At 41.4% G+C, this 26619-nt stretch overlaps 1 protein-coding gene across 1 annotated transcript in view; it reads left to right on the forward strand.

Moving 5' to 3' along the window:
- The window catches only part of LRBA (LPS responsive beige-like anchor protein), a 4045850-nt gene that overhangs the window by 1383555 nt on the left and 2635676 nt on the right, over nucleotides 1-26619 (forward strand). Inside the window, exon 30 of the mRNA XM_044063433.1 lies at nucleotides 24494-24633. Within this exon, the coding sequence (XP_043919368.1) occupies nucleotides 24494-24633 (140 nt within the window). The remainder of the gene's footprint in view (nucleotides 1-24493; nucleotides 24634-26619) is intronic.

Raw genomic sequence — 26619 nt, forward strand, 5'->3', positions numbered from 1 at the left:
GAATCCATTCTCCCTGTTGTGGTTCCTCCTCCGAGCTGAGTCGGGCCTTTGGAGTCGGAGATTTCGGTGCCACTTGTTGTGGAGCCCTCTGTTTCTGCTCCCCTTGTGGCTGTCTCAGAGCCGAGTTCCACTCCGACACCTTCGGCGCTGTCCGTGGTGTCTAGGAGCCAATGCTCAATGGTCGACCCTGACAGGGACACTTTGACCCAAACCTCTTCGGTGCTGGGTCTCCCTCTCGGTGCGTTAGCTAGGGTGAGCTCAGACCCTACATCCATCTTGGAGCCGGTTGCTCTGGAGCCGAGGACTACCTCCATTTCCTCAGAACCAGGGCTGTCTTTAGAGCCGGAGAGATCTGCTTTCGAGATGGAGGAGCGTGCTGTCTCGCTCATCAGCTCCATGCTTTTCCCCCTCTAGCACCGACCTCTGTCTCGGCACCTTCTCTCACTCTTGACAGCAGAGACCCGCAGCCTCAGGAGCCCCTGTTGGGTGGCCCTCAGTCTTCCGAGACCTCTCCAGAATACTCTTTTGAGGAGCCCCCTTAGAAGAGGACATGCAAGAGGAAGCATGTAGACTCCCCGGATGAGTCCATCCCTTTAAACACTGACCTCGAGGAGTCAGAAGGGTCCCCCAAGTTGTCCTCTGATGATGTCTCCTTTGTAGAGATCTTAGAGATCCTAAAGCAGAGAGGCGGCTGACCCACTGCCACCCCTTCTGATGCGGAGTCTGTGTACCTGAAGGCTTTCGGGTCTCAACCTTCAGCCTCTTGGTCGTCTCCACCTTTTGATGAACTCTTGGACGTGGTTAGTCAAAAGGTGTGGGAGACTCCTGATGCCATGGAGCCAGTCCCCAGAAGACCCAACAAATTTATCTCTGCCCCAAAAGAGAAAGAGTTTTTGTCCAAGGGCATGTCTGTAGATGCCATGGTGGTGGTGGTGGCGGTGGCCACTAAGAAGGAGCTAGCGGAGACTTCATCTGTCCATCCGGCGAGCAAGGAGTTTCGAATGATGGATAGCTATGGGAAGCATATCTTTTCTTCAGCGGCTTTTACCCTCAGATCGCTGAACTATCTTACACATTTTACTAGGCTTCAGAGAGATCCCCTCAAGGTGTTGGGAAATGCTCTTCAAGATACATCTACTGAAGGAGTCCCTGAGAAGGTGATTGCTCAGTTGTCCACCTTAAATTCCATTGTCAACTCCTCCATGAGGCTGATCTCCTATGCAGCTGACGGAGTGAGCAGGGCAGCGGGTTCAGGAGTTTCCCTTAGGAGACGCCCCTGGATGCACTTATGTAATTTTGTGGAGCCTTTCAAGTCTACCTTTACCAACGCCCCCTTTGACAGTTCTTCTCTGTTTGGACCTAAGGTAAAAGATACACTCACCAGGTACAAACAAGAAGGGAAAACTCTCTGCTGTGGGAGTACGTTTTACCATTCCTTCTAGACCATATCGCAAGGTTCAGAGAGGTGGTAAGATGTGGTTCAAGAAGTCCCAGAGATTTTTCCCCGATGCACAGGGTGATTCCTCCTTAAGATGAGGAGGAGCTAATGGTAGATATTGCCCTAGAGGCAGGGAGTTCTGCAAAACCAGGGTGGCCGCGATTCTTCTTGAGGCCATCCCTATCAGCGCTCCTGATGTGGGGGCCCAGCTGTGCTTCTCTGGAGCCATTCGGGGGTCGCCTGTCTTTGTATCCAGAGGCCTGGCTAAACATCACCCAAGACAAATGGGTGCAAGGAATAATCACCAGAGGTTACTCCATACCCTTTTCTCTTCCACCCTACACTCCCAAGAAGATCCGTATGTTCCACCCAATCACAAGGATCAAGCAACTGTAGAGGTGCAAAGGTTGCTTTCAAAGAAAGTCATCCAAACTGTTCCTACAGACCAGATAGGATTCGGAACTTACTCCAGATTCTTTTTAGTTCCAAAACAAACAGGGGACTGGAGGCCCATCTTGGACCTCAGCAAACTAAACAAATCCGTAAAGAAGGCCAAGTTCCGGATGGTGACACTGCAGTCTATACTCCACCTGTTAGGGAAAGACAATTGGATGTGCTCCGTAGACCTCAAGATGCATACTACCATATAAAAATGGACAGAGCATTGAGGAGTCATTTACCCTTCCGGCTGGGAGTCAGTCATTACCAATTTCGTGCTCTGCCCTTTGGTCTCACCACAGCCCCAGGGTGTTCACCAAATGTATGGCAGTAGTGACAGCTCACCTGAGACGTCGTGGATTCCAAGTGTTTCCATACCTGGATGACTGGCTCCTGACTACCACTACCAGGCACCTACTCCTACAAACCATAGATTTGACAATACCGCTCTGTTCCCAGCTGGGGATTACAATAAAATGGGAAAATTCTGCCTTATCGCCCTCTCAGTTTGCGACTTTTATAGGCGCAGAAATAGACGGTCGCCATGCTAGCCGTCTACCTGCAGACAGAGTTCAAAACCTCAGGCAACAAATTTTCAGTCTACTTCCTCTTCAGAAAGTCAAGCCAAAGACCGTGCTGAAACTCTTTGGGACCATGGCCTCCACCGTAACTCTAGTCCCTGTAGCCCGATTGCATATGCAAATTCTCTAATGGCTTCTGTCTTCCCAGTGGTCCTTTCAACAACTGCTTCTATCTCACCATATCCTCATAACAGAGTCTTGCAAAAAGGATCTTCGTTGGTGGATTCAACGCGATCAGCTGACAACAGGCACTCCATTCCTTCCTCACCAACCCATTGCTACTGTGACCACGGATGCCTCACAGACAGGGGGGGTGGCATTATCTCAGCAGGACTGTCCAAGGCACATGGCAAGATCATGAGGCTCAACTGCATATCAGTGTCCTAGAGATGAGAGCAGTGCTTCTAGCATTGCAAGCACTTCACGACTTTCTTCCTGTAGGGACGATAGCAATCCAGTCGGACAATATGTCAGTGGTATGGTATCTAAACAAACAAGGAGGAACCAGATCTTACCCCCTTTGTTGAGAGGCTCTTCTTGTTTGGAAGTGGGCTATATCTTCCCAATGCTTTCTAGTAGCAATGCATATCCCGGGGACAACCAGTGTGATAGCCGACAAGCTCAGCAGGGCAATCTTGATGCCTCACGAGTGGTCTCTGAATCAGGAAGTAGTGGAACAGATCTTCCGCAAATGGGGACAGTCTTGCTGCGACCTCTTTGTCAGCCCAATCAATGCCAAATGCAGCAGCAATCTCTCTCTCTCTCATCCCCAATCTGGGGGAGTCACCGAGAGACGCACTTGTTCATGATTGGTCCCTGGGACTCCTTTATGCATTCTCTCCGTTTCTGCTCATATCCAAAGTGATATAGAAAGCAAAGTTATTGGGAAGCAAAATGATTCTCATCATTCCTTACTGGCCTCGACAAATTTGGTTGCCCTTTCTCAGGCCTCATCTGCTAGACGATCCATAAACTCTGGACCCAGTGCCAGACCTCTTGACACACGTCAGGCTCCCTTCACCCCTGCCTCCACACCCGTAACTTGACAGCATGGCTTCTCCACTTCCATCCCTAGTCAGGCTTCATGATCTTTCACCTGCTGTGACTCGCATCCTTGTGTCTTCACATAAACCTTCCACTAGGAAGTTATACACTACCAGATGGAGAAGGTTTTCTATCTGGGCAAAAAAAGAAATGTAGATCCTTACACAGCATCCATCCCTATGGTGTTAGAATTTTTGTCTGAACTTTTCCATCAAGGATCAGCTGCTGCCAAAATTAGTGTCCAATTGGCAACGATATCTAATTTTCATTTGGGACAACCTGAATCTAATCTGATGTCCCACAGATTATGTAAAACATTCCTTAAAGGCGCTACTTTGCTGAGACCTCCCTTTCAGGAACCTGTATCTCCTTAGGATCTAAACTTCGTTCTGTCCAAACTTAACTTCCCTGCCTTTTGAACCTGCACATTTGTGTCTATTGAAGATTCGGTCTTGGAAGACTTTGTGTTTCTAGTAGCTGTCACATCAGCTAGACAGCTATCAGAGTTACAAGCACTGTCAATTAAGCCTCCTTATTTGATTTTCCACAAAGACAGTGTCTCCCTTCGTACAAATCCTTCCTTTGTCCCTAAAGGTCTGACAGTCTCTAAAGTGACCCTATCTAATTGAATTTCGAGCTGTATTTCCTTCATTTGCTCCTCCAATGGAAAAACTCTACCATTCAAGGTTAAGGCTCATTCTACAAGATCCCTGTCCACATCTGCTGCCTTCCAGGCCAGAGTTCCAGTTGACAGTATTTGTGCAGCGGCAACCTGGGCTACCCCTCATACCTTTGTTACTCATTACAAATTGGATTTGACCTCAAGGGGTAGAGCCTCCTTTGGTTCCTCAGTACTCAGGAGTATTTTCCCATGAGCCACCCGAGAATAAGGTGCTAGGGACGCTGTCCCATATGTAAGAATGAAGGCGAGATAGGACTGCAGAACATAAAGAAGTTATGTACTCACCATAACGTTCCATGTTTGTAGTCCATCTCACCCTTCATTCTTACGAACCCACCCACCTACCCCCTTCCTGGAAGGATCTGGAGACAGGTTAGTGTTACCTTTGGTAGGGTGGAGACCTTTCATTGTTGTTTTTCTTTCTGGATAACCGTTATTTCTACCTTTTTGTAGTCTAGCAGCAAACAAGATCTTGGGATTGTACTAGTGCTGTATGGGATACCTACTTAGCCACGAGCCAACTAAGAGACTTTGAGCTTTGTAATAAGGCCGAGTCGGAGCCGAGGATCGGCTCCAAACCCATATGTAAGAATGAAGGGCAAGATGGACTACAAACATGGAACGTTATGGTGAGTACATAACTTCTTTTTTACCTGTTACAGTGTATTATACAGTGACTGGCCATTAACATTCGAAAATGAACATGCTGATTGGTCAGCCCAACCAGCATGCCCGTTGTAAATCCGAGAATGTACTAACAGAAGACCCAGACTTTTTTCCATTAGTATGCTTCATAAATTTTTTACTTTTCTTTCTTTCTTTTTTTTTAATTAAATTACAAAAAAGAAGACCTCAAACGAATGAGGGAGACTGCACAGAGAAAAATAAGAGGATAATCGGGTACGTTTTGCAAAACTAAAGAAACCTAGCTGATTATCCTTTTGTTTCGTCTGTCCTGGCTCTCCTGAATATTAAGTTTCCTGGTTTCTTTTTTTTCTTTTGACTGAATTAAAAAAAAAAAAAAAGGCGACCGTGATCTTCCTTTCTCAGTTGCTTCCTTTGTGCAGCACTGATGCACTCCATAAGCGTGGGGAACACAAGGTCCCATACACATGCGCAGTATATCAGAAAAAGCCCCAGGATACTGGAAAAACACAGAAGGGCACCACAGAGGCATTATACAAAGACATTATTTAAGAAAAGTAAGTATTTTTTTCCATAAATAATGTCATCGCATAGTAGCAATAACCAACTCCATGGTGTGGTATAGTGAAGATTTACCCCCCGGCTGGCTTTATTTAATCACTGGCACTTCGCCTTCCTGATTAAACCATGCCAACCATCGGTAGATCTTCAATATACCACACCAACGTTGTCGGTTATTGCTATATTATTGGACAGAATTATGACATGTTACTTAGCTTTTGTTTGGGTAGTGTGTGTGTGTGTGTGTGTGTGTGTGTGTGTGTGTGTGTGTGTGTGTGTGGGGGTGGTGTATTGGTCCACTTGTTTAGTGATTCATGTACTTCCAATGAACGTGCTGGTATTCTTTGCCCCCACCTTTTTCCAACAACAGATGTCGTGGAATATAACCACTTAAAGAAAATCTATGAGGAAAGGTTTTGAGGACTGTTGTACACCAGAGGAAGATGTTGATAATACAGTGCTTGAGATTCTGTGCTCTTAGCAGTTCTGGTGAATTTTGGTAATTTCTTTTCCTCTTTTGATTGATTTGTCAGAGGAGCCAGGGTTTGAATAGGTTCATAGATAGGTACTAGGCTATTGGCCCAATGGCCTACGTAAGCCTAGCCAGCAAGGTACCATAGCTTACGCCACCCAAGAAAGTTATTTTCCTGTGCCACTGTCCGGCAGAGAGACAGAAGTGATCCCCGGGGTGTATTTCTTATTTAGACTTGATCTACCTTTTGAAATGATTTAGAAAATTGCTGTCATGCTTTTGCTTAAACTTTTCAAAATTGTTCCTTGTTGAACTATGTACTTCTTTAAGAACTATAACATGAGAAACTGTTGTAGGGCTTATGCTTCCCAAAATTCATACATTATTGAACCATATTGTACAGTGGATAGAAAAAGTGTACACACCCCTGTTAAAATGCCAGGTTATTGTGATATAAATAAATGAAACCACAATAAATCATTTCAAAACTTTTCTCACCTTTAATGTGATCTATAACCTGCACAATTCAATTGAAAAACACAAATCTGTTATGGGGAAAAAATAAACATACAATACACCAGTTGCATAAGTGTGCACACCCTTAAACTAATACTTTGTTGTGTGTGCACACCCTTAAACTATTACTTTGTTGAAGCACCTTTTGACATAATTTGAGTCTAAATTGTCAAATCAGACATAGTTCATGATTATTATTAGATCACTGTTGCAGTACACTAAGCTGTGTGGTACGTATCCAGCCAAAGATTGAATGACCAGCCAAATTCCAAAGCTGTAGGACACCTTCCATGTACCATAACTGCTGTACAGCCTTAGTTAAGCAGTAGTAAGTCAGTAGCTAGGATGCCAAACTCTCAGAGCTTTCTTTCCCTTGAATAGTGGATTTTCTGTGGTCTTTGAGTGGTCAGCAGTGGTTCAGTTGTTCTTCACAGCTTGTCAGATAAGTACCTCATTGAGGAATACTTTAAAAATGTTCCATTTTTGTGAGAAAAAGTATAACTTCTGCCAAAAATTATTAGGAGTAGTGATTTTAGTAATTGTCACTGAATAATTTTACTTCAGACCTTCATCTTTTAGGGAGGAGGGAAGAGTAGTATTCTAAGGCTCTGCTACCCCTTGTCAGATACCTTTTTTTGATAGAGACATGGACCTGGGTCCCTGACTCCTTGGTCGTTCCCTCCCCAATCCATAGGAAGAGAAAAGTTATATGGTATTTGTCTTGACCCTGGCTTCCTCTCTACCTAAGCTGCTGATGAGTGACTGCTTTAGTCATGTTGGGTTTTTCAGACCCATCATCAGTTTCTTTCATTCCCTCTTGTGTTCCTCCTTGGGATGCCACTTTTCTTCCATAGGACAAGGTAGAGTTTTTCATGCAACAATTTCTGATATTTTAAAACCAGACTTTGGCATCTTCAAGGGAATACCTCAGGTTCATAGGAGTCTCATGCTCTACTGACTGAGCTAGGCAAGCTATTAGGATTCTAGGTTGCATGTCTTCTAGCATTCTTATAATTCCTTTGGCCAGACTACACACAAGGAAGATTCAATGGTTTATCAAAATCAGTGTGGACCCAACACCATCACCCCATTTCATTTCAGATCACAGTGCTGAGATTTGCAAAAAGGGGGGCTACTCTGAGTGAATCAGTTGTCCCGCAATCCAGGTATCCCTCTTACCCTCCCAGCCCTCATTCAGTCTGTAACCCCAGATGCCCCAGATTTTGTTTGGGGAACTGTACCCATTGTGATAAAAGTTCAGGGTATGTGGATGAAGGATAAATTAAAACACAAATGCCAAAGAAATGACACTAATAATTGCTGTCAAATATTTAAACTGTTTGGATTCTAAGCCCTTTGCTACTAATTACAGACAACACTACACTGATATGCTACATAAACAGGGGTGGGGTATGGGGGTGGAGACCAGATCCAAACCTGTACACCCTTTGCTGATTTAGCTATGGTAGCCTGGGAACTAGCGACATAATACAGTCTGACCCTCTAGGCTACTTGCTTTCTGCTATAGCAAACAAGTTGAGCAGGACCAGGACAGACTCTGATGAATGGAACTTGCACAAAGGGTTCTTCCAAGAATTGATTTATCTGTGAGGCATACCTCAAGAAGATCTGTTAACCTCCAGTCACTGCAGACATTTTTAAAGAAATTCAGCTGCAGGATTCCTTGCAAAAGAAGGCCTCGAAGACAGATGCCTTTTCATTCCCATAGACATGGATGATTTTGTACATTTCCGCCCTTTCCTGTGATAACTGTCAGTCTTGTAAAGATTCCGAAGTAGTCTGCAAAGATGATGCTGGTAACTCCTGTTTGGCCACAGCAACAGTGGATGTTCTTCGTGTTTCACTGTTGCAGTCATTACATTTGTGTTATCTGCTTGCAGGTAGCCCTCAGTTGGCCTGATTAACAAAGTCTTGGGTCCTGCGTTGGTTGCTGTCCCTTCCATGATGTCAGGTCATCAGGGGTATAAAACATGCAGCCGACACCATTACATCAGTCTTTCTTGCCGTGCGGTGCCAGAAGCAGTTCGCAAGTGCTTGTCAGCAGACTCCTGAAATTTTTTTTTTCGAGTTTCAGAACTGAAGTCTTCAACTAAAGCCAAGTACCCCATTGGGGAAACTTTTTCTTGCTCCTTACTGATGTCAGTAAAAGTTAATAATTGCATTACTTGTGGAACGCAAATACCTCATAAAGATTTTCATTCGTACTGTATGCCTTGCCTAGGCCCTTTCCATGACGTACCTTGCTGTCGGTTTTGTGCTTTATTTAATCAGCGCACTATCCGTCGTCCATATATTTTCACCTCTAAATATTTCGGTTCTCAGTTTAATTATCCAAAAATGTCGTCAGCTATCCGACTACCGGGATTCTGGAAAAACACAAAGATAAAGACAGAGACAGGCCGCCGATGTCCAAAACTGCCGATGACGCTTCTCCTAAGCCACTCGCCAGTTCGCTGGGTACTCCAGCGCTTTCGCAGCCCCTGATACCTGCTACTTCTGATTCGCAGGCCTCTGCTTAGACCCATTCGGAGTCCGGTATGCCACGAGGTACTTCAACTATGGAACCCACGGATGTCTCTACCTTGAATGGGTCCAGAGCCACTGTGCAGTCACCAGCTTCTAAGGGTGTATTCAGGCCTACGGACTTGCATAGTAAACCGATGCCTCCTTCTTCTCTTAGACTTAAATCTCGAACCATGCCTAAAAAAACGGCGCCCAGGCCACATGCTCAAGCCTCTATGCCTAAAAAACAAATAAGAATGGCTGAAGATCTAATAACTCTAATCAGGGGTAGCCAACCCCCCCCCCTTTTCTAAGAGGCCTAGGACTGAAGTGGTTTATGAATCTTCTGACCAGGATTCTGTTTTTTCTGATTCTTCTGATGGTCTGGATTTGCCCTTATCTACTTATGAGGATTCTGATGCAGAGGACTCAATTCCCTCTGCTTCCCCTCTAGAGGATTTTTCTTTTGGGGAAACCTTATGTACTCTAAGGGAGCATTTCCACTGGGAAAGCCAGGATTTTTCTGATTCAAAAAAGAGGCTTAGGGATTTCTTACTCCTCCCTCAGCATAGGCCTTTAGCTATTCCTCCTGTACTAGACATTGTTGATGATGCTTTTTCGGAATCTAGTTTGGCCCCCGATTCCTTGCTCCTGCTCCCAGAAAACCAGACAGATACTACAGGGTCCCTGAGTCACACAAGTTTGTTTTTAAAATTCCTGTTGTGGATCCAGAGACTTTCACAGGGGCTCAAGGGCATTAAGGTTGGGTGATGAATCTGTCCCTCCGGTGAGGAACTTTCTTTGAGTCTGACATGGGCTTCTACTGCTAAAAATCCTACCCCTTCTGATAGACTCCAGGGCACTGGATAGATGGGGTAAGAAGGTTTACACTTCTGCAGCCTTGGCCATTAGGGCTTTAAACTGCCAGTTTCATATGTTAAAGTATCAGCACCATGTTATTGGATTGCTTAAACAGAAAATGAGGTTCATTCCTGACTTTGTGGAAAATAAAGAATTACAGGATTTAATGCATTCTGCTGAACAAGTTGGAAAACGTACTTTGCAATGTGGTTTTGATTCATTAGAGGCCTCTTGCAGGGCTGCTGTTACTGGGTCTGTGCTCAGAAGGCATGCTTGGCTTAAGGAGCAGTCTTTGCCTGATCATGTTAAAGCTAAATTGTTGGATGCTTCCTTAAATCAGGACCGCCCATTTGGCAACAAGGCTGAGCAAGTTCTTAAAAAGATGGAAGATAAAGCTACATCTCTGCAAATTGTTAAAGATTTCTTAGAAGTTCAGCCTCCTAGATTTAGTAGGCACTGGCCCTATAAGAATTGGTCCTTTCCAGCCCCGTCCAGGTCTTCTCATGCCAAACCAAGACACAGCAAAAACCCCAGGTTTCAGTCCCAGGGTGCACACAGGACTAGTGCAGTGGGGGGCCTCCACTTCCAAATCTGGGAGTAAAAAGACTCCCCCCTATGGTAAACTGTCTCATTGACTCCCTTTTAAAATTTCCAAGCACTTATCAACTGACTGCCCTTTTGGGGGGAAAGATTGCTCTTCATGCATAGAACTGGGAACTCATTACCCAGGACAAATGGGTTTTAAATATAGTGTCCCAGTGATACAGATTTCACTTCCACTCATTGCCAACACCAAGCGGGTGGCCAGACCTACCTTAAAATCAGTGGGCAGAGGCCCAAAAACAAGTACTTTCTATCTTAAGCATGGGGGCTATTCATCTGGTACCAGAAGAGGAAAAGGGACAAGGATTCTACTCGAGACTTTTCCTGGTACGCAGAAAAGACAATTCATGGTGTCCTATCCTGGACCTGTTTACTCTAAACACCTTTTTGGAGATTCCAAAATTCAAGATGCTGACTCTTCAACAATTGCTTCCTATGCTAGGCAAAGATACCTGGTTGGCAACACTAGATTTAAAAGAAGCATAGCTGCACATCCCAATCAGGAAATCTTGCAGAAGATACCTACGCTTCAAAGCAGGCTACACACACTATCAGATCTCTGCACTGCCTTTTGGCTTATCTACTGCACCCAGGGTGTTCACAAAGTGCCTAGCTCCAGTTATTGCATTTTGAAGGCAGAGAAATATTCAAATATACCCATACCTGGACGATTGTCTAATTCAGGCAGAAAGCCAGGACATACTTTTGAATCATCTGGTCTTTGTACAAAGGGTTCTAACTTGTCTGGGCTACACCATAAATGAAAATTAATCGCACCTGGTGCCCTGTCAACAAATTATATTCCTGGGAGCAACTTCCCAGATGGCCTACCTCACTCCAGAGAAACAAATTCATTTGACAACCTACTTCAAGCAAGTGACCACAAAAACCCTGCTATCTGCAAGACAAATTCTGCAAGCCTTAAGGTTCATGGCCTCCTGCATTCTTCTAATTCCATATGCAAGACTGCATATGAGGAAACTACAGTGGTATCTAAAAAGCCTATGGTGTCAACATTCTCAGGATCTAGAAGCAATGATTCCTGTCATACATTGCCTACACCTAGAGTTTCTTTGGTGAGCAGAGGCCTGCCATGAAAACAAGGGACTACCTTTCACACCACCCCCTACCGACCAAACCCTAACAGACGCATCAGACTATGCATGGGTGGCTCACCTGGCAGGGAAGTGCATTCAGGGCAAATGGAACCAAAGTCAAATGCACCTGCATATCAATCAAAAAGAAATGTTAGCTGTACAGAATGCTCTGACAGCCTTCAAGGACCACATTCTTCCAGGACAACTAATGGTAAAGACGGACAACACCACTGATATGTGGTACATAAACAAGCAGGGGGGTACACATTCTTACCCCCTCTGCAGACTAGCCATGGCATTGTGGAACACAGCCTTGAGCTGCCAAGTGCACCTATAAGCTCAATTCCTGCCAGGAAGGTTAAATACACTGGCAGACAGACTAAGCAGAAACCTCGTGGACACACATGATTGGAAACTGGAACCAAGGATTTTCAACATGTTGACAAGCAAATGAGGGAGCCCAGATATAGACCTGTTTGCCTCTCCCCTGAACTACCAATTGGACAAATTTTGCACAAGGACTCCCCACAAATAAGCCTGGAAAGTGGATACTCTGTCCTTCAGCTGGAAAAAACTGTCAGTCTATGCCATCCCCCTTCTGCCTCTGCTCTCCAAAGTACTACTAAAAATCAAACAAGACAAACCAAGGATGATTTTGATTGCTCCAGACTGGCCATGCCAACACTGGTACCCCCTCCTGCGCAGTGTGTCATGGTTATCCCCATGGCACCTGCCTCAGACTCCTTCCCTGTTGTCTCAGCAAGAGAACCAGATTCTGCACCCTCGGCTTCTAACACTGAACCTTGCAGCCTGGCTAATTTCATAACCTCTCCTTTACCATCCCTCAGTAAACCTATGATGGATATCATTTTAGAGGCAAGGAGGCCTAGCACTAGAAAATTCTATGCTGAAAAATGGAAAAGATTCTGTGCCTAGAACCAATCTCAAAGGATGAGCACAGCAGCACCCAATTTACCTCAGATTTTACAATACTTAACTGAGATGCTTCACAAGGGCCTGTCTTTTTCCTCCATTAAAATCCACGCCTCAGCCATTTCAGTTCATTATAACACAGAACCCCCCCCCTCTTCTCTCATCCACTGCTCAAGCAGTTCCTCAGAGGGGCCAAAATTTAAGATCACCCAGGAGAGCTCCAACCCCAGCCTGGGACCTTAACTTTGTTTTGGAGAAACTCACTATCTCCTTTCGAGCCAGCTGCTACTGCAGACTTAAAATTTCTTTCTTGGAAACCAGCTTTCCTTTTAGCAATCACTTCAGCTAGAAGGGTATCTGAATTACAGGCCCTTATGGCAGTGGAGCCTTTCATTGTCTTTCATGCGGACAGGGTATCCCTCAGAACCAATCCATCCTTCATGCCCAAGGTGGTATCCAGTGTGGCTCTTAATCAGTCCATTCATTTGCCAACCTTCTTTCCGAATCCACAGAACAAAGGGGAACGGATATTGCATTCCTTAGATTGTGTTGAGTTCTGAATTCCACTGTACCCAGCTGCACAGTCATGGTAACTAAATGTGAGACATTCATGAATAACCTCCAGCCATGACTGCAGAGCAAGGAGCACCTCAGCAGAGCACAACAGTAATGTTAAAGAAATTAAAACAAAATCGGTCATAAATGCAGTGAGTATCTTAGAACAAATATCAGCTTTCAGAAATGGCGCCAGAGATAACATTAAACAAGGTCCTTATCTCAGTGTATAATGTGGAATTATTTTATTAATATGATACTAATCTGCCACAACATGTTATAAATAGATTAGCTATAATATACAGTCACATATTGGTAAGTGTGCAGCTTAAAGCCCATACTGCTAAGCTTTGCTGAAAGAGACTGCATTTTCAAACAGAATAAAATTAATTTTTCCAGCTTACGTGTCCATCAGCTTTTATATGAAAGAGACATGTGAGCAGCGTTATGAGGTGCTATCCCCTTAAAGTGAATTATGGGAGTTCGTGTTAAGGTATATCCATTAAACATGGAGTGTATGCCAACCCCACAGAACTTCAGACACCTTGTGCTAGTTTCAGTGATATTTCATTTTAGACTGTGCTGTCTTGGAGGGTGGTGCATGCTATGTTGTACCACCCCATCTGTCAGACACAGTCTAGTCATGTTTCTGTACACCTAAAGGAACAACATGACCCATATTAGTGGCAACAACATTTTAAATGAAGAGGGCACACCTTGCATCTCTTCTTTTCTGAAGCAAAAATAAATCTTGTGTGGTGGAATTTTGCAATGCAATGTGCTTATATATTTTCCAATACCACTGTTTGCAGGTTGAGAAGTATGTTGTGCAGGTGTAAAACAGAAGACTTCTGTCTGGAAACAATAATACCTAAAACTAGTAGTAAAACATATACTATGCAGTATGCATAACCAAGTGCCTTGTGTTTTTACATCCTTTTTATTCTACTAAAAAGCCACAAAAACAATCTGTCTTTACAAAGGGAAACCTATGGACTCCCTTTCTACACAATCAAAGTGTTTGATAGCATATACCATTGTTGCTCAATTGTGCCCTCAGTTGTATTCAGTTGTCACTCAATTGACTCCTCCCACTGTCAGCACAGCTGGAGGACAGTGAGTCTAAAATGAAATATTGCCCTATTTTCTGTACTCCAACTTGCAGTCATCCCTATTGACAAATCTCCTTTCTCCATTCCAGTGTTGTCTTAGCTCTTTGAATACTTTCTTTTATTTTATGAATATAATATTCTGCATCCAAAATCCAACTCTTGCCTTATTGCTTAAAATCCCCTAAAGTATCTCTTCAGTTTAGGTAATCCTAAACCACTTTTTGTTCTACAAAGGTGTTGGCTTTAGCCCACTTAACTCTTGCCCTCTTCCTTTCTCAAATAAATACTATTGTATATTTATTAATTATAATCCACAGTTTCTCCTGTGGTTGATAAAAATATGCCTGACCTGTGTTTAAATCTAAAGGGACTAAAATATTTTCACTGCTTATATCTTATTATCCTTGTATGTAGTAGATAGACTCTAGTTTTTCATTTTTTGTAGTATCTTTTGTTTAATTTCTTCCTACATATACCGTTGGCTGCCATAAGAGAATCCTTTTTAATCCATACACTGTACTCATCTTGTGTCCCCATAAATATGGGTATTGGTACACAGTTTACCACAATATCCTTTATTTTAATCTTGTTAATTTTATTTCCTGAAAAACTTGGAATTGCCTCAAAATATTGTACAAGACCAGAATGTCCCTTTTCTTCAGTTTTCAAGTAAAAACTAGTATATAATCTGCAAATAAAACCAACTTTTCTTGATTACCGTACCATTTATATCTCTGAATTTTGAGAGTTCTTATTTTCTTTGCCAATGGCTGTAAATGTCCGAGAGGAACCCTCCCACCTTAATACTTGCCTCTGACCCGTCATATATCCTCCTAATTAACTCTATTATTCTTTCAGGAAATGCAAGTGCTGTCATTGCCCTACTAAATCCCATCTGACTCTGTCAAACACTTTCTCTGTGTCAAGACCCACCAACAGTAGTGGCACTTCTTTCATTTTGCTTCCCTCTGGATCCACAGTGTTATATTAATATTTTGAAATGTTTGTCTCCCCTCCACAAAAAAACACATTGATCCGTATCTAACAATTTTGACAACATGTCTACCATTCTCTTAGCTAGTATAGACATAAACACTTTTATAATCCATTTAAAATTCAAATGGGTCTATATGAAGCTAAATCTGACGGGTCTTTACCTTCTTTGGACAATACAGCCACCACAACTTTTTTCTAAGATGCCTCCCCCCAAATCCTGCTAACCAAAACCTTCCTGAGCCCATAGTGATCTCTCATATTGGTGGGAATATATTGTTAATAAAGAAATTATTCTTTTGAGCTAAGATGTAGGATCTGAATTGCCTAGATTTGGTATGACCGTACTAAGTTTAATGTTATTGGCTGACAAAAAAAAGCAGTTACTAGAAAGTGAAAATAAAAATCTTTACCAAATTTAACAAATTAGTGAATGTTGTAAAGGAGATAAAATAGGTGAAGGTGGGTTCTATAGAAAAGGGAAGGAGCATATTTTGTAGTAATAAATGGAATTTGTGGGAACAGTATGTGTAGAATAACAATAATGTTCAGGAGGAGGACTGAATTGTAGGAGACAGCAGGAAGTGAGCATTTTCCAGGTTTTGTTGGAGTGAAATTGTTGAAAGGCAACCATTTGTCCTGCATGACAGTAACAATGGAAGGGTTTGTATTAGATCTGCAAAAACCCTTTTCAGCAAACGGCTCTTTGCTAAACACTAGCTATTGAAATCTGACTCCATTGAATGACCATTTCAGTAAATTTTTTCCTAGGGGGAAAAACGCTTGGCCAGCGTAAAACTTCACAAAAGTTAAAACCCTCCAAAGTGGGGGACTTCACCCCCCCCACACTCCCCAATGTGGGAGGCTGTGCCTACCACACTTCCCCTAACTAAATATACCAACTCCAAGATCGCACTATAGTGGAGAAAAGGGCAAATTCCTGATGGCTAAGCGTGTTTTCCCCTAGGAAAAAATTAGCTGAAACGGCCATTCAACTGATTCAGATTTCAACAGTTAGCATTTGGCAAAGAGCCATTCGCTGAAGAAGGTTTTTGCAGATCTAATATAGACCCCAATGGAAACCGTTATTATATCTTGTTTTCCATTAATGTATGCAAAGTCATGTTGTAGTATAAAATGTGATGATTTAATAAAGATGTTAAAACCATAAAAGACATTTGTGTCTCAGGAGGGAACACAATATATAAGGATACAGAAATTAGTTATTAGCTTCTGTGTATTATATGGGCAGTGCATTTGCTGTGTATTGTGTATGTGTTTTATTTAAATATTAACTTTGTAACTATAACAAATAGCATGACTTCTGTGTGCATTTACTTGGAAACACTTAGCTGTGCTTGTACGGATTTGCATCGTGAACTTAACTGAATTGCACCCATAATGCTTTTGTAAAATTTTACAACTATTTCTATCAGATTTATTTAATGTTTAAATATAGCTATGCCCCTATTTTTTTAGAGGAGCAGTGTGTTTCTTTTGTGTAAGGGTGATAGTATGTTTAGGACTGAAAAGTTCTGACCTATTTGGCATCTCTTGTATTGCCACTAATGTATCAAATAGAACCAATCACTGCTTTGTCCTAAAATTAGCTTGATTGGCTTGAATTACCCAAGCAACTCAATTACACACAGCTACTTCTAGTCCACAAATTAGTAGGGCATTGCCTTGTTCTGGCTTGTATGTTAAACGTATTATATATGTACTCTCCTACTAGACCACTTTAATATGAAAATACTGCTCACTACCTACAAATCACATTTGTCAGGAGGTAAATCTCTATTCCAGTTATCTCATCCACTACAGTGGAACTTGTGACGCCTGTGCACTGGCCCAGTAATTAAGGAGCCTCAATCCTCACCACTAGCACCAATGAGGGGCATGCACACTGGGGGGATAACACGTACATACACAGTAAAGTACAATTTCCCTTGAGTACACTGAGATCACAGTCAGTCTGGGGCTGGTTTCTCCTTTTCTCTCCAGATCCCCAATAAGACTCCCCACTGGCACAGCTATAAGGTTCAGATCTCAGCTAAGTATTCAAGCCAAAACTCCAGTACCCTCTCTATCCAACTAATGCTTCATGTCCCTGCCCAAGTAGCTCACACACACACACACACACACACACACACACACACACACACACACACACACACACACACACACACACACACTTTGAGATTTGGTTTATATATAAACACACACACTCCTGGGGAAGGTTGGCACAGGTTCACCAGCTATGCCCCCTCCTGCTGGGCTATACGGTAGTAATCACTGCCACCAACTACTCTTAGCTGCTAATAAGGCCCTTCCCAAAGGGTGACCAACTTCACTGTGCAATAGTACTGTTATCCAAATAGTAAGTGTGACCCAGGGCTAAAGCTATTGGGGTGGCTTGAACAGTATCACCAAATACATGCAATTTACCTAAGAGCGTAAATTACCTTTACACAAAACAGCCACAGTTGAAAGGTTTAAAAATATTTAATAGTAAATAATAAAAACACAAGACTATACTTATTACTTCAACATAATGACATTACAGAGTTGAGAAATCACAGGGAAATTGTAAAATAATATTGTAGGATAGCCTGAGATAAATATAGAAAACAGACTAATCTGGATAAATTCCTATCCAACTCTAAGAGAAATACTAAGATCCTACTTACAGAGCAAAGGCAGAGTGCTGGTGAGTTGATGTGTTCAGTTTCAGACAAAATCCAAAATGCTTAAATCTCTCACTCTCTCTGAGAAAGTCTTAAATTGATAAGCACCCAGTACTGCTGAGTCATTTCACATTGCATCATTTTATCTCTTATTTAGTTCCCAGGCTAACAGAAACTCAAAATGTACATTTCTTAGTAAGCTGCACATGGCCAGGAAGCCACAGCAATAAAAAACATTGTACATGTAAAACCTTAGTAGTTGTCTCTTAAATCCAGAAAATGGAAATAATTTCCTGGCCCAGACATCCTGTCTCCCAGCTTGAGATCAGTCATACAGTGCTGAACTTATCAGCTTTCTTCCAGCAGAGTGCACTGTGGTTACAATTTTGAAGCTCAGTACAACATATATTTAATCATAACTTATAGTTCTCTTTACATTTGTGAACCAAGCCTGTGGATTATATTAAAATTTACAAATTGTATAGAATTATCTACAAAATTCTATCTAGCTAGGCTGGCAGCCTTTACAGAGCTCAGAAAGTTTGCAATACAACTTCTAATGGGCTGAGCCTAGGCCTTTTGACAAAATCAAATTATGTCCTCACATTTCAAACAAATGTTGATATTTCTGGAACCATAGGGGTTATGAAATAAGTATAAATTGTAAACTCTTCAGCACAAACTATTTTATAGTAGTAGTATTCTTTAGGTTCTAGGTCTTAAACTGAATTTTATAAGTCATAGTAAACACAGTAACTATTACATGTGTAATATTTTCTAAACAGCTTACAATATCTCAGCAACCTCTCAAGTTACATAATACTGTCAGCAGCATTTTATTAATCTGCCTGAGAGCTTTCGTATGAGACTAGGGAGTTCTGTGTTACTTGGTTGATGAGATATTTAGAAAAATGTGAAAATGATATCTATACAGTGGATATAAAAAGTGTACACACCCCTGTTAAAATGGCAAGTTTTTGTGATATAAAAATGAGACCACAATAAATCAAAACTTTTCCTACCTTTAATGTGACCTATAACCTGTACAATTCAATTGAAAAACAAACAAATCTGTTAGGGGAAAAATATAAAAAAAATAAAAAAGTGCAGTAAGCTGGTTGTGTAAGTGTGCACACCCTTAAACTAATATGTTGTTGAAGCACCTTTTGATATGACTTCATATGGAGTCATCACAGCCAGAGACATTGTTAGGGCCCTCAGTTTCATGGCTTCCACCATTCCCATGCTTCCTCTGGCTAGGCTCCATATGAGAATGTAACAGTTGTACCTGAAGTCATTGTGGCTCTGACATTGCCACCACCAGATTTCCCAGTCCCCTTCCTCCCTTGTTTCAAGCTCTAGCTTCAGTGGTGGATTCATCAACTCACTTCTGACCCGGGGCTGTCTTTACAAGTTCCCGCCTTGACTCGAGCTCTTTACAGACATCTCAGATTGGATGGGGAGCCTCCATTGACTCCCTCAAGGTTCAGGGTCTGTGTTTCTTGGTTGGAACACATCAGCATAAAGGAGATGAGGGCCCTGCTTCTAGCTCTTCAGGTTTTTCATTCCCTATTTCATCACAGGCCCCTCAAGATTTTTACAGACAACACCACTGTGGTGCGTTATGTCAGAAAGTGAGGGGGAACAAGCTCTTATCTTCTTTGTGGACTAACTGTTCAGGTCTGGGTTCTAGCTGTTCAGTATCAAGTGACTCTCCAGGCAGTTTATATCCCCTGAGAGCACAGTCTGGTGGCAGTCTATTTGAGCAAGTCCAGCACACAAGATCATGAATGGACGCTTCACAGAGATGTGTTCCTGGACATTGTCCATCTGTGGGGTATTCCTCAGATCTTTTCCCCTCCCCTCTGAACACACAACTCCCTCTGTTATTTTAGAGTCCCAAGCCCTCTGGGTTGGAAAGTGGATGTCCTGTCTTTTTCCTTATAAGGGGATGTTTCTGTACACCTTCCCTCCCCTTTCTTTGCTTCCAAGAGTCTTGCACAAGATCAGGCAAGACTCCCTCAAAGTCTTGCTGATGACTCCCTTTTGGTGCAGACAGTATTGGTTGTTCCTCCTTTCTCACTTGGCCAAAGACAGTCACTACAAGTTATCTCACTGGGTGGCCCTACTCACATAAGACCAGGGCATCTCTTATCCATCCTCACTTGTCCACTCTTCAGCTGATGCTGTGGGTGATAGGGTTTTCATCCCTTTTAGGCACCTCTTTTCTGAGGATGTGTTTCAGGTCCTGCAGGAGGCCAGGTAACCCACTACTAGGAAATCATATTTGTCCAAACGGAAAAGAATTTCAGTCTGGTGCCTGTCTTACAACCAGGATCCTTTGTCTGCACAGGTTGTTATGGTTCTCTCTCATTTGTGCAATCTGCTTCATGCTGAATTAGCATATTCTTCAATTAAAGCTCACCTGTCAGTAGTTTCTGCTTGTCTGCCCTTGGCTTCTCCTCTAGCCTCTAGATTTGAGGTCAAGCAATTTCTTAAAGGCATCCATCATATCATGCCTCCCAGCAAGTCAATTCTGCCTTCCCGGAACCTGAGTTTTTCTTGAAAAATTGACTCGGTCTCCATTTGAGCCTGCTTCTTCAGCTTCCTTTGTACTTGGAAGACTGTTGTTCTTTTAGCCTTCACTTCAGTGTCTTGGCTCCATGCTGTCATGGCTGTTCCTCCCTTTTTAGTTTTTCACAGAGACAGGGTGTCTCTCATACTAATCTATTCTATATGCCCAAGGTGGTCATTGAGTTGTCTCTTAAACAGTATTCATCTTCCTATCTTTTTTTCCTTCTCTGCAGTCTGCCAGTGAGAAGGTTCTTCATACCTTGGATTTGCATAGACAACTTTGATCTTATTTGGATAAAACTAAGGATTTTCATAAGTCTGAGTAGCTTTTTGTTTTTTTTTTCATTCCAAGTCTGAGTTTGGCTGTTTCTAAGCAAACTTTCTCATCCTGGATTTCTAAGGCCATTTACTGGCCAGACTTTGGGCATTCCTTGACAGGAGATCCCTTCTGTTCGGAATACTGCAGCAGTGAAGAGAAGGACATCTACTGTTGTGGTAAGATTTTACATAACAGTACTTCACTGGCCCTAGTGGATGTACAGACTAGATAGTCCAGGGCATTTGTGTGGATGAAGTCCAGGAATCTTTGTGCCTGCAAGTTTGAGGTTATGCATGTTACCTAGTTTATAATGGGGTAGTTGAAGACGACCATGACTATGGTGTTGGATTGAATTTAAAGTGACTCAAGCTAATTTAAGAAAGTGGTATGGATTTGCTGGGTCATAGAGAGGGACCCATAGCTTGCAAAGACAAAGGACAGTCTTTAATGGAGTGCAGTTTGAAACAAATAATGTTTTCTTTTTCACTTTGTTGAGAAATATCTCCAGTAGTATAATTCCGTTCTTTTAAATACTGATAGAGATGGTACAGAGATTTAGGAGTATTAATACTTAACACCTTTGGTACACTAATACAAGTCGAGCTGAAGTTGTGTTTGCATTTATTATAAGTAGTGTAAATATCAAATGATTGATTCTCCTTGTTTTTCTATGTACTGTGTGCATATAATTCAGACATTGGACGTGTTGTACATTCCCGTTTTTATGCTAGGTGATTATGTTCAGTGACCTGCTATATACTACATTCCCTGCAGTTGTCTTCTGTGTTTTTGTATCTGTGCTGTTACTTGGCAGATCCTGTAGTCGGAGTTGTACTTTCTATATTCGTGTAATTTCTAATCAGTTTATATATATTTCAGTATACTTTTTGTGTTGGGCAATGTAATTGGAACTTTTCTTCTTGAGCTCTGCTGAAAATGGACCTTGCCAGGCTGGGCTATACCAGTTAGCAGATATGAGTAAAAATTCTTCTTAGTCTACTTAGAACATTGGGCTGTATGCACACTTTTATAAGGGGTCACATTTCCTCTTTTAAGAATGAAAAAATTTTGGAATAGCCTTCACAGTAATAGTTTTTTTTTTCTGCCACCCCATTAGAGGTGTTTAAAAAGAAACTGGGTTATTTTTTGTCTTGGTGGTTTTAAGTATTGCCCAGGTGAGATACTGATAGGTCAGTTGAGGAATTGTCCTGTAAGTTTGTAAAATCATATGTACCTGTGTGTTTTATTTCATGCCTTTCTGTGCCTTTCATACACTGCCATCGTGTACTACCACAAACTTGTGCTTTTGAGAAGTGCTGGCAAAAACAATCACCACTGAAAACACTTCTAAAAGAATAGGCAGGACAAACTGTGAAACCATAAGCTGCTTAATCTAAACACTGATTGTAACAGAAACAAATGTGCATGGTGTTTGGATGAAATATTTTGTGGAGTTAGAATTTGTCCTGTCTACTCAGTTCAGAGTTCCTTTTAGGCCTGTCAGCCTTTACTAGTTAAATACATAGTGTTTGAGTTTGTCTGCTGCATATGTTGAGTGAAGGTCCCTTGTTTCTCCTGTTATGTCTTAATATACTTATAAATGAGATGGATTTAGGAATTTGCCTTGAGTTCCTGAGTACTGATAGTGAGATGTACAAATCTGAAGAGCCTAAGAAAGGATCATGTCATTTTTTTTCTTTGAGAGCATAACCGGCCTTAGGCATAGGCCAGCTAGGCAGCCACCTAGGGTGCCGCTTTTCCAGTATTTATTTGGTGTAGGTAGACCAGGATTGGAGCACTGTGTGGTGTGATGAGGGGTGCCGTGGAGCCCTTTTGCCTAGGGCAACAGTTGACCTAAGGCTGCTCCTGTTTGAAAGGCTGCTGTCTACTGTTGTAGCTTTACCTGCTTATGGATCGCAGTGGGAACTGATCTGATACCACCATGCATCTGTTGCATGGATATATAGCTAGGGTCTTTTGAAGCTGGAATCTTCTGGAGGATAAAATGAGAGTACCTGTTTGAAGACTGCATAATGTTTTATACCTTTTATGCATAGGTTCTCCGCATAATGGACATCCTTTTTGATTTTTTTTTTTTTTTTGTGAGGGTGATCAAGCATTTTTGGTTTGGAAGAGCGTCACTAACTATTTTGTAACATTAGCGACAGAAGTGTAATACCATAATTGATTTATTTATTGGTTTGGTGCAAGTATGGCTCAGTTGATAGTACTTCCACCTTTGAAGATGAAGGTTTTATGACAAGAGTCCCAGCCAGATAATTATACTATGTGAAAAAAATGTATGAGACATTACTGAAACATTAAGAGGATAATATACAAGTTGATCCTTTATATTGTCCTGGTGATGTACTTTTAGTTGTCCAGGTAGAAGTAACGAGCTCATGATATTTTGAGAAGGAAAAGGGGATTTTTCCTGGTGCTTTAATATGGATACCCTTCTCATAAAAACACTGCATACACATCTTTGGCTGAGATTTTGAGAGAGAGTGCATGTGGTCCTCCACTGCACATTTCAGTCATTTGACTGCCAGTTAGGTGCATTGTGTGTGTGAAGTACTGTGTAATAAGAAAATGCACAATGTAAATAGGAATTTGTTTACTGATGTGCAAGTACTAGATTCTTGTATTTCGCAATTGCAGAAAGCAAAAGAATTTAGAACTTGTAATTGTACTGGAAGGACAAAGCAGAATATTAGAACAGAATGAAGTCACACTGTAAAATTATTGGCTGTATCTTCTGGCTGTAAGGATGAAACAGAACATTAAAACAGTAAAAAATGAAGTTGTGTAGCAAAATCACTGGACACCTCTTTTTCTAGTAGCAGCATTCACTTGAAAAGTTTACACATGATTTCAGTGTTGTAATAAAGACATTAATTCTATGTGGATTCATCTTTTTTTTTTCTTTTCCCCTGTTTAATCTTAGACTGGTCTGTCCAATCACATGGTATGACTTTAGGGAAGTCAGGCTATCTCCCAGTGATGCAGTCTGTATTTTTAATGGTTAAACTCAGGAGAGAGAGTTGCTGAGTTCCCAGGTTTGAAAGGGAATATTTCAGTATTTTCAGGGAAAGGAATATGCTGTCTATATAAAGGCTCAGCAGTTTTTGTCTGGAATGTGAAGTGTTTAGAGCTGTTATGGGAATACTTTCAGGTGGCTATTAAAGTTCAGTCAACAGAAGATGTGATTAAGTAAATTGGGCGTTGAATACTTTAGGCTTATGGTTAATACTGCCTAATTAGAAATAAGCACTGCTGTGGGAATGGTTTATATATCAGCTGTACACTCTTGTTTTATTACTCTGGAGTTTTGCATCTTTGCTGAGCAACCTTCCAATTAGAAAGCTTCTTTAACTAACTGCATAACAAGCCCTTTTAAGTAGATGGGGTTAAGTAGTGTGTGGGTTTAATTGATACTGTATAAGAAGGGAGCAGTGTATCTTTTTGTTGAACAGTCAATTCTTTGACATACAGAGGAATCCTGTTTCGTATTAGTATTTAGGAAATGTGATGATACAGCCAGTCCTCTAGATAGAAACTTCATTTAACGTAGCAGGATACATCCTCCTCTTTTACATTTCCTTACCCATTCTGAGGTCTTACCCTGGCTTTTGTTTAAGAAATGTTGCCTGCCCCCAACAGGGTTGCATTACACCAAAGATGTGATATTGAAGTTTAGGTTATAGCTTAATGCATGCATGTACTGTTGTGTTTTTCTCACCCATTCATTACTGACATAGCAGAGTCCAAGCACACAAGTGAAAATATGACATGATTTAAGTTGTTTTAATATATTGGCATGCACTCTCACTTTTGTTCTGTTTTTTGTGTTTTGCAGGAGTGTTGTAGTGCCTCCAAAGAAGTCACTGAGTGTTGGGAGTGTTACTTTGACTACATCTGTTGTGAGTGCCGTTAACAGTGCTGTCAGTGTCGTTTCTTCATCAGATACTGCGCACAGTGCATCTGACACATCAGCTGGTAAGTATGACTATTTGGATAGATGTTCCTTTACAGAAGCCCCCCCCCCCCCCCGAACAATGGTGTTTAAAACATTATTACTAATGGCATGGAGAGTTTCTCTGAAGAAGGTGGGAAAAAGGCACTAATCATAATAGGTCTTCAAATTTTCTTTGTTTAGTGAGATAAGTGGGTTTAAGAATTACAGGGCATTGTGATTTGTTCCTGTGTCGCCATCTGCATGTTATGTATTTGTGATTGCGCATTTGTGACAGTGTTATTCAACAGAGTGGAATGATCTGCGTGTCATGAGCACCAGGGAAGTGTGGGAATAAGAGGAGTTCTCCTGCCCATTTGTATTTCTGTGCCTGGTACCCCAGTGGATTCTCCCTTAATGTTGCTGATAGTTTGCAGATGAGTTCCCCCAGATGTTCCCTCAGACGTTTTTATGTTGTGAGCATTTAACGAAGGTACTAATGAATATAAGTGCAGCAGCTGGAAAAACAGGAACGCAGTACCCACGTATATGTGAACATATTTGGAAAATTGATTGAATTTGAACTATATTTAATTCACCAAACCTACACATACTGTATTTTGATATAAAAAACAAATAATGTTGCTATTTAAATGAGCACATTATTCCACCTGGGCTCAGCATGGTAACCACTTACATATTGAAACTGAACTACTACAGAATTACAGATTCATGAACAGTGAGTACATCATGTGCAGTCTGTTACTTTAACAGCAGCATAACACACCCTGTAATATAAACCATTTGCTGCAGTAAGCTGTTGAACAGAAACTGCACTTACTACAGTGCTTGTATGTGTTTAATCTACTGGGCATATTTGTGTATATTGTTTAAACAAATATAGCATTCATCACATAAATACAGTATTCAATGTAAATAGTAACTGCTCAGCTGTTCAGTATATTTTGAGAATTTTATAGTGCAGAATTGTGTACATAATAGCAGTCAACATATTAAGATAAATTCAAAGTGCAACACCACAGTATCTAACAAAAAGATTAGCATTTCTAGTGAATTACATGCAAGGCAAAGACCAGCAATAAACTTTTTAAATTGAGCAGGGTGAAGTATATTGCCAAAGCTTTTAATGTAAAGTAAGGAATAACCAAAATAATCCACGGCACAAGGATTCAGATGAATGTACCAGATAATCCGACAGTGCTATAGTAGCAGCTTTTTTAATGAGGGTGCATTGTAAACAAAATGTGCTTACTACTAGTCTGTTAACAAATCTGACCAGTATTTCCACTGTAAAGGACACTGTTACTCTAATAAACTGAGTACAGACATGTTCCATATGCATTAGTGAGTGACTTGTTTACTGCTTTCTTTAGATAAGCTGCTAAACTGGACCCCAGCACATTTTCCAAGTCCCAAAAACTCTTGGCATTCATAAGCATAATTAGATCCTAAATAGACCCTCATTTGTAGAAACTTCTGTTTTGTTATGCAGTGACACCATATTAATTTAACAGAGTGCTGACTGAATTAATGACCAAAGCCACTCATATGTTTTTACTCATTGAGTCTGTAAAGGCAAAACGGTTAGACTGCAGTTAATCAAGAGAATCAGACCGCTTACTGCATCACTCTTGAGGCTGCGTGTGTGTATTTGTGTGTATACTTGCATTTTCAATGCCTAATAGCATGATCAGCAGTGTACATCGTGGAGGGAGAGTAGAGATTAGTCACCTTTTTTTTTTTTTTAAATGAGAGTATACTAAAGTCACTGCAGATGGCAGTCAAAGGAAGGTTGAAGTTAGAAACAAGAAGGGAATGAAGTGTCTAGGTCAGTAGTTCAAAAACAAAGTATGAATGACGCGTTTGACCCAAGAGTAGTAAAAAATATATATATATATTAGTTGCATAGTATCTGAGTAAAATGTAACTGTTTTAAAATTTAGCCCTACATATAAACAAATTCTGCAGTATTTATTTAGAGAACAACCTTCCCCAGCAATCCCTGTACA

The sequence above is a fragment of the Protopterus annectens genome, chromosome 2.part1, assembly GCF_019279795.1.
Source record: "Protopterus annectens isolate FY-2018-M chromosome 2.part1, PAN1.0, whole genome shotgun sequence".
Taxonomy (NCBI): domain Eukaryota; kingdom Metazoa; phylum Chordata; order Ceratodontiformes; family Protopteridae; genus Protopterus; species Protopterus annectens.